Source organism: Jatropha curcas, chromosome 8, assembly GCF_041381405.1.
Source record: "Jatropha curcas cultivar XTBG-Jc1 chromosome 8, XTBG_Jcur_1.0, whole genome shotgun sequence".
NCBI classification, from domain to species: domain Eukaryota; kingdom Viridiplantae; phylum Streptophyta; class Magnoliopsida; order Malpighiales; family Euphorbiaceae; genus Jatropha; species Jatropha curcas.
In genome coordinates this window covers 1519633-1535216 of record NC_143158.1, presented here as the reverse complement: position 1 = coordinate 1535216, position 15584 = coordinate 1519633, and the positions used below count along the sequence as shown (strand labels likewise).

Here is a 15584-nt window from a genome sequence, read left to right as displayed (position 1 = left end):
AATTAGAAATTATTGAGTGCAAACATCGAATGAAACAGTCCCATGTCATTGTAATGATAGATAAATATGCCTTGCATAATCAACATTACAAGAAGTGAAAAAATGGTCTATAAGATTTCGATCAATGATTCCAAGCAATGGAAGTACCAAGAATGTATGATATAGGAATTACAGTATCTACAACTTGAAGCAGAAAGAAATCATCAATGCTTTCCATGCTTGCCCTGATAGCAATCTCAACATTTCCGTGTCAATTTATGGATATGATTCTACCTGAATTTACAAACTTCCTGTGTATTGCCAAACAACGACTGTGTTGCTTTCTGCATACAATTTGCGGTGGCATCCTGAATGTACGCATATGGTTAAGGAAGATAGAGTTAGTACTCGTCCACAGAATTTCAGATGAAGACCTAAAATTCCTATGGATCATTTGGGTTCTAATTTTAACAGAAGATCCATTTTGTTTGGTAATAACTTCTCCAGGTATCTGCAAGATCTTAGAGTAAGAAGCACCAAGGTTTTGATCTTTATAAATCCTTTCCAAGCTCTCTACAGGAATCTGACCTTTCTTATCATCTGCAATAATTTCCTCTCCTGCTGCTTCATTTTTCATAATTCTATTGGCTTCACTTGATAAACCAATGGCTCGCCATGCATCTGCAACAAGCTGCATAGTGCTCTCCTCAGGAAAGACTCCCTTTTCTTCCATTGTTTGCAGCAACTCTTCTGCTTTCCATGGCTGTCTTGCTTCTGCATAACCCCATATCAGGGTCTCAAAAGTTTTCAAATTGGGGGGAATGCCAATTTCACACATCTTCTCATAAATCTTAATTGCATTATCCATGTTCCCAGCAGTGCACCATCCACTGATTACAGTGGTGCAGATAACAACATTTGGGAGAACACCAGATTTGCTCATTGAAATCAGGACTGACTCAGCCTTCTCCGGTTCTCCAGCACGCACGTATCCTTTTGCAAGAATACTAAATGCATGGATATCGGGTTCTATCCCAGCCTTCTCCATGTCATTGAAAATTTCTTGGCATTTGTCCATGAGCCCTGCCGAGCTCCATGCATTCATGATTGTGCTAAATGTTACAACATCTGGCTTGACTCCATATTCTTCCATCAAAGACAATGCCTGTAGAATACATACAATACCAAAATTATTAAGAAGTTCCAATGTATTGAAATGCTCTATAAGTTATAAAGCATAGGCCTAACTTGACTTATCTTGTCTTGTCATACAAAAGAAAGAAAGAGAACAGCGGTTGTCTTTCTAACATTTTTTTGGCTCGCCACTGATGTCATCCACTGCCCTAAGTCAGCAAGCAGATGCAAATGGCAGCCAGTACAGCTCAACTTCTATATGCGTTGAGCTATGAGATGATAAAATTAAGTTCAATTCCTAATTGATTGTTTTCCATGAATTCCAAGTCTGAGGATAGAAGCTTCCCTGCTTGAGTTGTTAAATATCATCCTAATTTTGAACTACTGCCAGATGCATGCATATAGTATAATTACAGAAGATACAAGTTTCTTGAAGGACAAAAAGTCATTGATGTTATGCATTAGTGATAATCCAAATAGGAGCCAAGCCACAAGATGTGGTAAACCCTCACTTGACTTAATTTAAAATTTCTTCTTAGAGTTTCAGTCACTAGCACTCTCAATAAACAAGAGGTGCAACAGCAATTTTTTATGGCCAAGTTCTTTGCAAATGATACAGAAAACTTACACCAGAAACATTTAGAAAGAATGGAATGAAGAAAAAGATTTGCTAATATAAGTTCAGTATTCAGGCAATTGAAAGGCACTGACTGTTTCGAAAGGTTTTGCAAGATTTCTAAGTTTTTTGTATTATCAATATAAAAGTTTATTTTCAGGGTGCAGATGCAGATACTCACCTCATCAACTCCATCAGTATCTGTGATATCAAGAAATCCTTTGATGAGGGAATTGAAAACAACAAGATTAGGGTGCACTGCAAGCTCCTTCATTCTGTACACAAACCTCAAGGCTTCAATCATATTACCTTCTTTGCAATAGCCATTAACAATGATTCCACAAGTCCGCTCATTGGGTGCAACTCTCTTGTTCTCCATTTCCAATATCATCTCTTCAGCCATGCTTGTCTCCCCTTTCTGAGCATAAGCCCTTGCTAGTATGTTGTATGTGACAACATCAGGTTGCATACCTGATGCTACCATCTTATACACGACATTCCATGCTTCCTTTATGTTTTTCTTGTTGCACCAAGCTCTAACTAGAATATTATATGTCCTGTCATTTGGTTTCACGCTTCCATCCAGCATCATTGAATCTAACAACTTCAAAGCTTCTTCAAGCTTACCAGCATTCCCATACCCTTTAACAAGGGTATTAAATGTGCTAGTTGTGGGCTTACATCCACTGTCCTTCATTTTCTGAAAGATTCTCATGGCTTCTTTCACATTTCCAGATTCAGAAAAGGCATTTATCATGGCATTGAAGAGTATGGAATCAGGCTTGATCCCATTTTGTTCCACTTCAGAGATGAGTAAAAGAATGGACTTGAAACGTTTCTGCTGAGTCAAAGCAGCTACAAAAGTTGTGTATGTTATAAGAGTTGGTCTATGCCCATCTTCTATTAAATTATTGAAAATCAAATGGGCTTCATGAGGTTTCCCTCTTTCAATCAAAGTATTCATCAGTTTTGTTCTTGAACGAACTGTTCGGCAACTGTTTTTGCCTAAGCAGGCAGAACAGCAAGATTGAACTTGTGAATCAACAGATGAAGAAATTAATTGAAATTGGTTCTCCTCTGGCGAATGTAATTCCTGTGAAGTTCAAATTGATCAGAAATTGGCTCTCATTCGGTTGACGATTTAATTTGGTTAGCCAACCTCAAATAGTCCCCATAAAATTTTATAAAATGGTAAAAATAGATATTCCATCGTTTGTCCTAAAATCAATCTGACTTTCATCCAAACAATCATTTCTCAAATGCAAGAATCTCAAATCCAGCCATCCAAACGCACACTAAAAGAAAAGGCATATATGAGCGATATTGACAATATGTAAGTAATTGCTACACCATTTTCTGTCCTTGGAAACAAAACTGTGAATTTGGCTATTGCCTATTGTCAAACTATAAATGGGCAACTAAGCTTGCATGGTTCAAGTTTAATTTTCAGTATGCACAGCATCTGATGTATACACAATGAATTCAGTCGATAGAAAGTTATTAAAAAAAAAAAAAAAAAAAAAAGAAGAAGAAGAAGAATAAACTACCAAATAGAACTAATCAAAACATCATAAGATGTGAAGAAGAAGTTAGACCTAAAAATCAAAATGCAAAAAACTGAAGCATAACCAAAATTATAACAAGTTTGCAAATATAACTTTTGAAATTGATCGTGGAACCAACAAAATTCAAGCAAACCCAGTTCCAAATTATTCAGGAAGAATAACTTCTGGGCTCAAAAAATAGAAGCAATCAAAAAGTGCAACCCAAGTAACCAATTTTAAGCAAGAAAAGTGATCAAGAATGTATTTTTGTACCATAACTGTTGATGGCTCAACCAGCTTGCTGCTTGTGATTGTTCCATTTCGCTGCTTACCCATGATTCCGATGTGAACACTTAAAATAAATACAGAAGAAATCTACAGAGTGGGAGAAGTTAGTTTGGTTGTCTATAGCGGAAATAAAGATGTGTTTTGCTTTGCATGCTTGGTTTGTTGGTCTTAGACTTGTACATGCAGGTCTGAAATCAGAAGAAATCAAACTTGATGTCGTTTAGCGGGTTATGAGTCTGTGTTGTGGCAACCACTGACGATTCTTATCCACAAATATTATCAGAACCAGATTTTTTAGATTGTATTTTGAGGCTGTAGAAAGTGTTGGTGCCAAAAGTTTTACATTATTATTGAAATATAAATTTAGAGGAGCAGAATTTGCCACGCCTACTTTTATTATTACACAGGTTCGAAATTTAAAGCATTGCTACTGTGTATTCTTCTTTTGCTCTTGATATGAGACATATTTTCTTTACAATATCCATAACTTTTTTCTTTTTCGTTTTCTTGCCAAAAACTTTTTTAACATAATATTTCCCAATACGATGGTATCTCTGAAATAAAAAACATCAAGGTTTGGACCGGTCCTAAGAGGAAAAATATGGGCTCAGATTGGCCCAATCTGACTGGTTTACCTGGGCTTCCATCATGTGGGTACTTTTTATCTTTAAGAGATGTGGTCCGCTCGCTGATAGTTGACGCAACGGAAATGGAGAACGCATCCTTGAATAAACGACGATTCGCCGTCTCTTGGTCGTTTGTAGATATGTCAGATATTGTTAACAAAACGCGCGGTCGAAATACCGTCGGACAGTTGTTTCCACAGTGGATAACCGTTGAGGACGCGTTGTTTTATCTTCTATTTTTATTTTTTAATTAATGGTCGTTATATTATATGTATGATTTTATCTCAAACGAAACCAGCCGTGATTCCCCGTTTCGCGCATGCAAATATTATAAATCATTTGAATAATTAATTTTATTGAATTATGTTATTAGAATTTTAATTTATATTTTTATATTAAGACTAACAATAAAAATGATTGAAAGTATTTTGAGTAAAATATATTTTTATATGTATTTTTGAGTAAACTAATTTTGAAGTCAGTTATCTACATGTATATCTATTAATTAAAAACACTCAACAGCCAATCAAAAATAAAAAATTTTAAAGTTATAATTATCTATATATTAATTAATCATAAATTAGTTTAAAATTAAAAATTTTCAAATTTATAATTTAAATTTGGTGAGTCTAAAAATTATTGTAATTAATATAAGTGTAAGTTTCAAAGAAACGTGGGCAAAATAAGTGATATATATAGAAAAAAAAAATGGAAGGAGAGAAAATTAGAGAGATAAAATAAGTACACATAATTAATTTATTGACAAATAATATAAAAAAGGGCTATTGATAGACAAATAGTTAAAAATTTAGATATTCCACTCTGATTACAAATTTTAGAATAATTAAAAATTTTAAATAAGGATATAATATCTATCTAAATGGATACTGAGTGAGTATTAATTTCCAAGCTCATTCAAATTCAAACCTGAAAGAAATAAATTTCCAATTTCTATAGAAAACATCATTTGGAACCTCTTTAAAAAAACAAGTTTGGAAAAATAAATTAAAAAGAGAAAAAGAAACCTTCTCCCATTCAAGTGTTATAAACTGATGATGCATAAGCATTGAATAACATCAACATCACAGAAGCTGGTTTTGGCAGGAGAGACATAGAATGGTTGAGAAGCTCATCTGCAGAAGCCAGTAAGAAGCAGACGAAAGAGTTTAGTGTGAAAACGTACAGTTTGGCTTGAATTCATTTATCAAATTTACTTCCACATAAACAAAGAGTAATATGTAACTTCTAATTGGTAGAAGTTTACCAAGAGAAAAGAATTTGCAGGAATTTACTTATTGTTGAATGGAGAAGAAGATTTGAAAGAATGAAAAATGCCAAGGCATCTCGCAGTATGGCAGTTGATAATTATTTGTGAATTACTTAAGAGGTAGAGATTAGATTATATAACGTATTCAATTCCAAAAATTTAGCTAGATTTTGGAGTTCTAGTTGGATAAGATTATAGATTTAAAAAGTTATCAATTGCCAACATTAAATATTAAATTGAAAAATTAAGTTGACCAATTAAAATATAGAAAAATAAAAAAATTAATTTTTCTAAAAAAAAAAAAAAAGAATATGAAATAAAGATTACGCCTTAAACATTCTATTTGTTTAAGCTTTCATATATATATATACGCGCGAGAGAAGTGAAAGAAAAAATAATATGATTTTATTACATATCCTATGCTTATCAACTTAAAATTTAAGCATTACGGGTCAACAATCTACATTAAAACAATATTTTACAAAAAAAGCCAGGAAATGCTAACCCCACTGTTCCAGCTCATTTATGTTTTTTGCAAGTATATATAAGATACAATTTTTCTAAGAAATTATTTAGATAATCAACAACTAAAAAGAGGAAAAAAATTATTATTAAGTTTGACTCATTATTATTTAATAATTAATTTCATAATTTTGTAGGCTATGTAATAATTTTTTTTAAAAAAATGGAATTTTTATATTTGTGTAAAAGTAAAAAAACAAAAAAAAAAAAAAAAAAAAAAGAGCAAAGTACACCAACATCCAGGTTTATAAAATCAACGAGATGCCTGAAATCTGACCTCCTGCCAATTGGTCATCAGCAGGACATGGCTTCCTAAATTACTTTTCTCTCTCTGTATGCTTTGCCGTCTCTCTTTCTTTCTGATAAGATGCTGAAGCTATGGAAATGGTACCAGCACTGCCTATCTTCTCATCCAGTTAAGACCCAAATCATCAGCTCTGGAATTCTTTGGGGCATTGGGGATATTGGCGCTCAATACATCACTCACTCAACAGCAGTCAACCGTCTAAAGAAATCTGTAACCTCACTATCCCTAATTTAAAGAGTTGCTCTCATTTATTTTTTTAATGTATTGTATATCCTCGATTTTCTTGATTTAATTGAAGCTTCTTATACTTTGCCCTTACAGTCCCTTTCGTATGGGACTTTGAAAACTGAGGTATTTTGAAGAAATTTGTTGTTAGTTTGAACCAATTTGCTTACTTTTAAATATGAATTTGTTCTTTTGGATATTCTTGCTTTATCAACATAGTTTGTTTTGATTAAATGCTACTGTTTGACTTTTATGTTGTACTTTATCTACCTTGCTCTTTCAATTGCAGAAAGTTTTTTCCTTTATTGGGCATCTTCTACTGTTTCCTTGTTCCATCGATGCAATTGGTTTTGGGTGCATTTGGGTTTCATTGACTCTATTTCTATAATGGCTACATTCTACACGTCCTTAATCTGAGACTTAGGCCATTACAATTTACAGGACAAATGCACCATCACTATTAATGTTATAGGAGCTGGTGATGATGTGGAGAAGGAATGGTGTTTTTTCAAATTAATAACCTCGGCAATAGTGACTGACTCGCTTTTCCTGCAATGATAGCATTCCTTGACGATATTATTTTTAAGATTGCTTGGCAGCATGTAGATTGGTAGCTCACTTAGAAAATCTTTGCAAATTTGCTTGAATAGTTTACTTTAATTTGAAAAAGTAAAACCAACTTGGTATTGGTCTTTCTTTGTTGTAGCTATATTGTTTTTTTATTTATTTATTGTTATTATTTTTATTTTCTCATTTCCTGCAATTAGGACCAACATAAACTGTTGGGCCTGTATCTCTAACACTACTACTGGAAATTTGTGGTTGATGGTCAAATAATGAAGATACAGATATTCATGAGCATCTAAGAATAGTTTGCTTCATATCCTTCTATTATTTGGGGAATAAACATTTGCAAGATTCCATTGGCTGTTAATCCCAATAGATAGTGATAAAGATAATATAGCCTTAAATGCCTATTTTAAAAATTGAATTCCTGTATATTGTAAGGAAAAAGATGCATTAGAATACATTGGTTAGTCTTGCCTCCTCAGGAACTCCATTTAGCATCCTCCCTTTTGGGAGCTTGTGTACCTTGCAAATATTCAAGGAATTATTTCATCACCTTTTTGACTGCTAATTTCTTCTGATCCATAATCCATATATGCATAATCACATCAAACAAAGCAAAAACAATTGAATATCTCGGAGTAACATGTTAAATTTTAGTCAAAGCCTAGAGCAAAATCTTTGCCTCGTGACTACCACATGTTCTGATTAACATCGCATTTCAAAATTTAGAATTTCCAAGTTGATTTAGTGAAAATTAATTACTGTGTTATTACATTATATTTTTTATTATAATTAAATTCCTGTAAACTGAAACACCATCACGGCATCATCTTTTCCTTTAAATTAGTGCTGTTGTAGTACTCTGTATTTTTCGCTTCCCATGCTGTGAACTGAATTTGTCGGTTCTGCTGAAGTTAAATGTGCTTTGCGTGATGACCAGTTTCTCTGCATTGGTAACATTCTTTTATATTTTTCTTGAAGAAGGATGTAGAAGCAGAATTCAAAATCAACTGGAGACGTGTAGCTATCACTAGTATGTTTGGATTTGGCTTTGTTGGTCCAGTTGGCCACTTTTGGTTTGTGCTCCTTTTATTACTTTCCTTTGGGTTATTTCATGTGATCTTTGTTTGCCATTGCACGTTTTACCACTAAAATGCAGTCTTCTTCTAGGGATCATGTTTAGGGAAATACATAGTTTGTTGATGGAGCTATATAGATTTTATATTATATATGTTGAAATTATATTGAAACAAATCAATTGATTGCCGAAAATGGGCACCTTACGCAACAAGAGTACCCATTTCCAACTATAGTCCATTAATAGTTCATGTTCCCTCTCCTGTCAATTATTGGAAGTAGTCCTCTTACATTTAAGTCCTCAAATTAGCAACTATCCTTGCCATATATACATAATCCATTCTTGTGCGAGTTTCAATCCAATATAGTTAAAATGGAACTTAGATATAAAAATCTTAGTCTTTCTAACATCTAAACTTTGCGAGCAGCATTTCATTTTTTCAATCCCATTTTTTTTTCATTTTCTTGACATAAGACTAAAGACATGATTCCCATGTTTGCCTTGCAATTTATCATAATTTGAAATGGATTATGCATAAAGTGCACTCTAGCCATATTTTTATGTTTGAGGTTCAAGATTTAGATTGAATACTTTTAGAGGGCTTCCGACTAAAATGTATTAGAGAACCAAGACGAAGGCTGCACTTCAAGCTCCATCTTAAAGAAATATTCTTTTCTATCATAAAGTAGATCATTCTATAAACAGTTGGAGACTGTGATCAGAATTGGATATTTTATGCGTGGTAAAGTACTGAACTTCTGAATTGAGATGCACTTATCTGAATCACAAAAGAATCGTGCATAAGCAAGTACTAGAGCATCACCTCTTTTGTCTTAACATATCAATGTTTTCTCTGTCACAGGTATGAAGGCTTGGACAAGCTTATAAGACTGCGACTTCAACTGCCACCAAAATCAGTTCGATTTGTAGCTACTAAAGTGGCTGCTGATGGCATAATCTTTGGCCCCTTTGATTTGTTTGTGTTCTTCACTTATATGGGATTTTCCACTGGCAAGAATGTAGCTCAAGTTAAGGAAGATTTGAAGAGGGACTTCCTTCCTGCCTTGATTTTAGAGGGTGGTGTATGGCCAATAGTTCAGATTGCGAATTTCCGGTACGTGCCAGTGAGGTATCAACTCCTCTATGTTAATATGTTCTGCTTGTTAGACAGTGCGTTCTTGTCATGGATTGAGCAACAAAATGATGCCCCTTGGAAGCAGTGGTTTACGTCTTTTGGCCCTTTGAAGGAACGAGGAGGTCAGGGCAGATTATGAAAGATTTCCTCGCTCTGTTGTATCTTCCTTTCTGAATGATAAAATTGACAAGTACACAACAAACGTGTAACTCCAGAAAAAATTATAACTGCCTGAAGTGCCAAAAGAGGTTTTAGAAATTGGGATTTGGGGGTGAATTAATTGCTTTATAATTGTAAAGCGTTATTAAATTTAGTCCCTGAAATCTCAAGGCATTGGAACACAGAATCAAGCCCTTTATTTGTTAGGGCATCTTGTTACATCTCCGAAACTATCTTAAGTTCTTTTCATGTCGACTGCACAGGGCCACAGGCCACTACTTATGGCCAGAGTCTGTCAAGGTTCACATCGTTTCTATCTGAAATTGTGAATAAATGAAAATTTTCGAACTCATGCATGAGATTTGACTATACTTCATGTGTTCGAAGGCAAACTTTAATATGGAGTTGGTCGTGCTATTTCCACGTTATATACCCTGCTATCCGAAGTCCCGCTAGTAATTAAGATGCAAAACAGCAATCCTCGCCTCTTCCAATTTTCTTTTACCTGGAGGAGAAATTTGTATTAATTCCATTTTCGCTTAATCCACTCTCCCTCGACAGCAAACAGAAATTGGAATTTGTCCTGCGCCTAGAAATCAAAGAGTCAGGTACTTCTATCATTCAAATGCACAAAAAGTAAAATGTAACCTGTTATTTAGACTTTTCCTTCTTCTTTTTTTCTATAAGCCTAATGAGATATTCGGAAATCACCAACAAAAGAAAGGGAAACGAGAAACCATAAAAAGTTAAAAAGCAAAAAGGGGTAAATTTATGCTCATGAAAATGACTTCATACATTTTTTTCTTGAAAAAGAAAATCTATTGAACTGATTACAGAGACTACATAAATGAACTATGGCCTCCCCCAAGTGGTACTCTTGGCTTGAATACACACGATACCATCAAACAAGGGCAATTCTTGAAGCCAATGCTCTGAAAAAAACAAGATATCAAGTTTCAGAAGGAATGGACACCAATGGTAAACAATGAGAAATTCACAATCATATTGGAAATGATGAATTGGAAAGAAAAGCTACTGACTGGCAACAAGATAGATCGGAAGATTTTTTTAGTGAGATGTTAGATTTTTGTTAATAGAAATGAGAAGCAAGTGATATATATTTGCTTCAGTAGTAACAGATAGCTGGAAAAGAGGACAACTCACTGGGACGCTTAATAGCAGTCCTTGGTGATTGATCAGGACAGGGAGGCTTCTTCTGGCTGCAACCGGAATAGATTTCAACAAAGTGAGTGCTCTTTCAGCTGAGAACCTTAAATAATCTAAGTACAGGTTCCTCTTCTCCGTTAATTGCTCCACTTCACCGGCTGCATACATTACTTGCTGGCGTAAATCATCCAAACTTGCACACTTTGACAACTTACCAAGATAGAGCCAATCAGATTCAACCATGTGCCTCACGTCAACAACCATGTCATGAGCAATTATGCAAGACCAAGAATAATGATAACTTTGTTCTCCCAAATCCCTATCACAATAAGTTTTGTCAGGAACAGCATTAACAGGAATATACTTGCTCAGTTTCCATTTGACCAAGAACCTGTTCATGAAATAGCATATTTGCCCAGGTCCCAGATGTTCATTTTTAGTGATAGATTCAACCTCATCCTTTGGCTTGAAGTTAAAATTATCTTCAGTTTTGGCCTTGAAATGTTTGATTTCATCCCGCTGCAACATAAGTATATTCCTATAGGTTGACTCACTGATAAAATTAAGCCTTTTGGCTTCTGTTAGGACTGATTCAGATGTAGAGTCCAAAAAATACACATCTGATGCATCGGGAACAGAGTGACCTGCGTATGATTTTCCATCGGCTATAATTTGCTCCAACTCATTTGGGACAGATTGCCTCAGTCTTCCACCAGAATAAATGCAAGTCAATTCCATTTTTGAAGGCCGAGGACAATCAACAGAGCAGCAAATTAGGACTTTGGTTCCCCTAGACCCAGGAGCTGGACAAAGGTAACATCCAGCTGCTGTAAGGGAGGCCTGCAGGATTGTGAAAATAACAAAAAGAAGTTGAGATCAGCATCAACATAATCAATTTTTGAAGATAAAAAAAGAGCCAAATATTTCTCCATGCCACTTTAGTTTAAGCAATGAAGCATAATGATAAGCCATGATAAGATTCCATTCAATGTTTCTGTGTTCTCTATTTTTTAGAAGAAATTCCCACCAAAAAATTTTTTTGTTGCTGAATAAATCATTTCCCAATGATCCAGTCAAACAGGATCCTAGAAAGTGGAGAACATAATATAGTCTTTCTTTCTGTATTTTTTGTGAACTTGTCACATGAACGCTATTTCAAACTAAAAATTTATTGAACTGAGCAAAAGGAACTAAGGAAACACTCCTGCAAGATCGCTTCCATGAGGATCATGACTTCTTGATAGAAGTCTTAAACAATTACACATATAATACATTATCAGTAGAAGATATAAAGTGCAAGGCTTGATTTTGTCTAAATTATGCACTAATAAAAGAAAATGTTAAAAAATTGGAAAAAAGGAAAACCTTCAGCATCTACAACAGAGAACAAACTAATGTATAATTGCATAGAAATGTAAGAACATGAGTGGTCAGAATGATGTACCTTGCATGGGAAAGTACGAATGTAGTCCAACAGCAATTTTGAAGTGCTACCTCTGACTGGTCTATGACGTTGAGAGATAAACTGACAGGTTGAGATTAAAGAGCATCAGTATAGTGCTTCCAAGTGATTCTAGATTAGAATGTCATTCAGGAAAACAATCGAGTGCATTACAAGATCTATTAATCAGTACCTGCAAGACTAAGGCAATAAACTTTGCCAGGCATAAGTCCACAATTTTTGAGGGATTGAGAATCTCTAAATCAATGATGCCATATCCCTGCTGCTGACCACATCAAAAGAGAAGGGAGAAACACAAATTGTTAGTCATACATAAACTCTGGCAAATATAAAATAAAGTTTTCTTTAGAAGGACACCAATACTCAAGTTTCCATGATCACGTTGAATGTAAAATTAGGCACTCAAGATAACAGAAGGTGTCCAACAGTCAAGGATGCTTACATCATCAATGGCCACAGCCAGACTTATCAAATTACTACAAATATTATCAACAAAAGCACGCGTTTGTCGGCAGGCGGAAATTACAGCTTGCATTTCAGATTTGAAGGTATCTGGAAAACAAGAGCTAGTTATTTGAGAAGGCTAAGTTTGTGTTTGCATTAAGGAAAGCCAAGTTTGGTGTTTCCCATATCAGGATAGAGTGCACACACCATCATATTGGATTCATCTAAGCAGATAAGTTCAAAGAAAACACAAAAATAATAAAAAATCAAAAATCTTGCATCACATGTTTACAAAATGAAGCTAAATCCTAACTATTGTAAGTATCACATGTACCAACATGATGAGAAGTTCCCTAATGACATTCGAATCCTATTACGAGCATATAATAGACTTCGGTTCGTTGGATCCTCCACCCAGTCCTGGCCACCCATTTCACATATCTGGAAGCAGATAACAATCATTATTATACGTAAAAGCAATAAAAATTAAACAGCAACGATCTCAGGAGTGCTCCTTATCTTTACTCAAGAAATAATATCTTTCCATGACAAACTTTTCACTGCTAACCTTGTACATATCTTCCTTAGAAAAATGCAAGAGCGGCCGCACTAGAAGTATCCCTTCATTCTTTGGAGCTTCATCATAAAAATGTGTGCTTGAGGAGAACAATTGAGAAGTAAAGGCCATGCCAGCAAGTCCTAGCACACCACTAGTGCGAGAGAGTCTGAGAATGAACAATTCAGCCTGCATTTGCTCAAAAATTACAATATTTGCAGTGTCCTTAGAAAGCTTTCTAAGCTGTAACCAACAGTTAAAATGCGAATCTTTTGCATTTCACTTTATTATAGACAAAGTTCTACATGCTATTCACATGCACAAGGACTCTTAGACATTTAAAGCAAATACATGTATGTAGAAAAAGAGTAAAAACTTAATGGTGCTCCAAACCTGGTCATCTGCATGGTGTGCAATTACTAACACGCCAGTCTGGTTTTGAAAGCAAATATTCTGTAATTGTTGGTACCTGAAGTCCAAGCAAAATGGTTATATCCTAGTTTTTGAGCATTCAATATCTTAAAGCATTTAGTATTGAAGAATGAATTCCCACCTCCCATCAGAGGAAGAAGGAAACAGAGGGATTGAGTGGAGTCAAGAGTAGCAACCCCAATTCCTAGCTTTAGAAGGAACCAAAAGAATCACCTTACATCCCTTGCTTCTTCCTGCAAGTGACCTTGTTTAGGCTTCCCATCTGACCAACTACAACAGGCAATCTCGCATCTGATTCCTACACAAAATTCATGTTAGCCATCTTCAATGTAATGAATAATCAATTCAATGTATAGAATGGTTCATATTCAAATTCAAATATACCCATTTCCGAAACTCGATGGGAAACAATGTGTGCCTCCTCTCTGCTCTCTGCACGTAGCCCATGATCTACAACTATAGCTAAAAGACCGTCAATAAAACCTTCATGCTGCCCAACAGCATTAGGACCTTCGGTTTTCCATGCAGCAGTTAGGAAACAAAGCGCCATGCTGTCAGGGCCACCAGATACTCCTATAGCTGAGAAAAGAAACAAACACCCATATCTTATTTAATTTATAAATCTAAGTAGAGGTTTGGTTGGCTGAAGCAGAAAAAAATCACAAAATTCAAACATTTTTCCTTTTCCAGCTTGTATTTTGAAGATAAAATAATAACCAAACCCCATCTATCCAAACAGAAGTTGAAGAAAGGAAAACTCAAGCAACAATTTATTAAGCAAATCATGTCCAACTAAGCAGCTCTTCCTGCTTCTGTCGAATAGTCTCCCAAAACCCCACACATGTAGCTTCCAAAAAATAAAAAATAAAAAATAAAAAAGCAGACTTCCCGAAATTGCTAGAAGCCAAAGCAGTAGAAAGCCATTTACTCTTCAAATCAAACGATTCAGGTAATTTACAACACAAACGCACAGATAAAAAGCTAAATTTTTGCTAAAGAAAATAGGCAAGTGGAAGTAATCACTCTTACCAATGCGGTGGTGGCGTTTGAGACCAGCCATAGCCATCTGCCTCGAAAAAGCTTCCTTGTAGTTCGCTAAGTCGATTGTGTCTTGGACAAGAGAAGATTTGCAGCAAAATAAGCGAGTTGGAGTTACAAAGGGAGGTATGCGGAGACGATAGAAACGGCGACGAGGAGAAATGAAGAGTGGCCTCCAGCATTTTGGTGGCGAAATTGGAATCCTCTTCATGAAAGAAATGGTATTGGCTCTGGTTTGCGATGAGAGAGTGAACCCTCGCGCCATGAATCACTGGAAATTTTCTTCTTGAATCTTTGACGAGCAGAAGATTGGAGTTGTCATACTTCTACTATGCGTTGAAGTAAATTTCCACTGACGATATCGGACCTGAATGACTATAGTCGCAGGAGGTTAACAAGTCGTTTATCAAGTTAGACGACGCCTGGGGAATGGAGATTACTTCTGCAAATTCTCTTTAATCATTTAATTGCGGTCGTCTAACCTGAGCCATAAATACTGGTATAGTGGTACTGTGGTTGAACGACCGCCGGTGGTAGGAACGACACCCCGCATGAGGTGAGACGATAATAAGGCCATATTATAAAAATTAACATAATTATCTGTTTTTAATTATAAGGTTCTTAATTTATAATTTTATTAATATTTACCTTTTTTTTTTAACGGTTGATTGAGAATGTCCATAAATCATAATATTAATAAAATTATAAAAATTAACGGAGTACTTAACAATTTAATCCATTTATTCGAGTAGAAAGATCCAAAAATTAATAAAATTATAAAGTTAATAATCTTATAATTAATTTTTAAAATAGAGATTGGATGATGTTTTGTGTTAATATAATTACAATTATAATTAAATTAAAATATTACCAGGTTTTTTTCTGGTGCTAATAATAACTATTGGAAGTTTTTTTTATTTTATAAACTTTATTAATTAATAATGCATCTGTATAAGTATATATTAATTAATTAATAGGAATTGCCACGTCGTAGACATGACAATTACATCCCTCAAACGTCAAAAAGTCTATGTT

General features: G+C 34.8%; 3 protein-coding genes across 9 annotated transcripts; 1 reads left to right on the top strand and 2 right to left on the bottom strand.

Annotated features, from left to right (window-relative positions):
• Positions 1–95: 95 nt before the first annotated feature.
• Positions 96–3824, bottom strand: LOC105637728 (uncharacterized). The gene is made up of 3 exons (XM_012221315.4): positions 3547–3824; positions 1911–2822; positions 96–1144 (listed from the first exon to the last, which is right to left on the bottom strand). The coding sequence occupies exons 1-3, from the start codon at positions 3607–3609 to the stop codon at positions 251–253; spliced, it is 1869 nt and encodes a 622-aa protein (XP_012076705.1). The 5' UTR covers positions 3610–3824; the 3' UTR covers positions 96–250.
• A 2410-nt stretch (positions 3825–6234) lies between these two features.
• LOC105637726 (Peroxisomal membrane 22 kDa (Mpv17/PMP22) family protein) lies at positions 6235–9821 on the top strand. Of its 2 annotated transcripts, none has more exons than XM_012221312.4 (3): positions 6235–6493; positions 8063–8154; positions 9019–9821. In XM_012221312.4, the coding sequence occupies exons 1-3, from the start codon at positions 6344–6346 to the stop codon at positions 9428–9430; spliced, it is 654 nt and encodes a 217-aa protein (XP_012076702.1). In that variant the 5' UTR covers positions 6235–6343; the 3' UTR covers positions 9431–9821. The 2 variants fall into 2 exon arrangements, with proteins under 2 accessions (XP_012076702.1, XP_012076701.1); XM_012221311.4 differs by having other exon boundaries at positions 8060–8154.
• Positions 9556–15111, bottom strand: RSY3 (Adenine nucleotide alpha hydrolases-like superfamily protein). Of its 6 annotated transcripts, XM_037637139.2 has the most exons (12): positions 14541–15110; positions 13896–14090; positions 13725–13809; positions 13473–13548; positions 13092–13268; positions 12862–12964; positions 12522–12631; positions 12252–12344; positions 12062–12142; positions 10615–11457; positions 10246–10382; positions 9556–10039 (listed from the first exon to the last, which is right to left on the bottom strand). In XM_037637139.2, the coding sequence occupies exons 1-11, from the start codon at positions 14812–14814 to the stop codon at positions 10290–10292; spliced, it is 2130 nt and encodes a 709-aa protein (XP_037493067.1). In that variant the 5' UTR covers positions 14815–15110; the 3' UTR covers positions 9556–10039; positions 10246–10289. The 6 variants fall into 6 exon arrangements, with proteins under 6 accessions (XP_037493067.1, XP_037493066.1, XP_037493069.1 ...); XM_037637138.2 differs by lacking the exon at positions 9556–10039 and having other exon boundaries at positions 10197–10382; positions 14541–15109; XM_037637141.2 differs by lacking the exon at positions 9556–10039 and having other exon boundaries at positions 10197–10382; positions 12252–12341; positions 14541–15109.
• Positions 15112–15584: the final 473 nt, after the last annotated feature.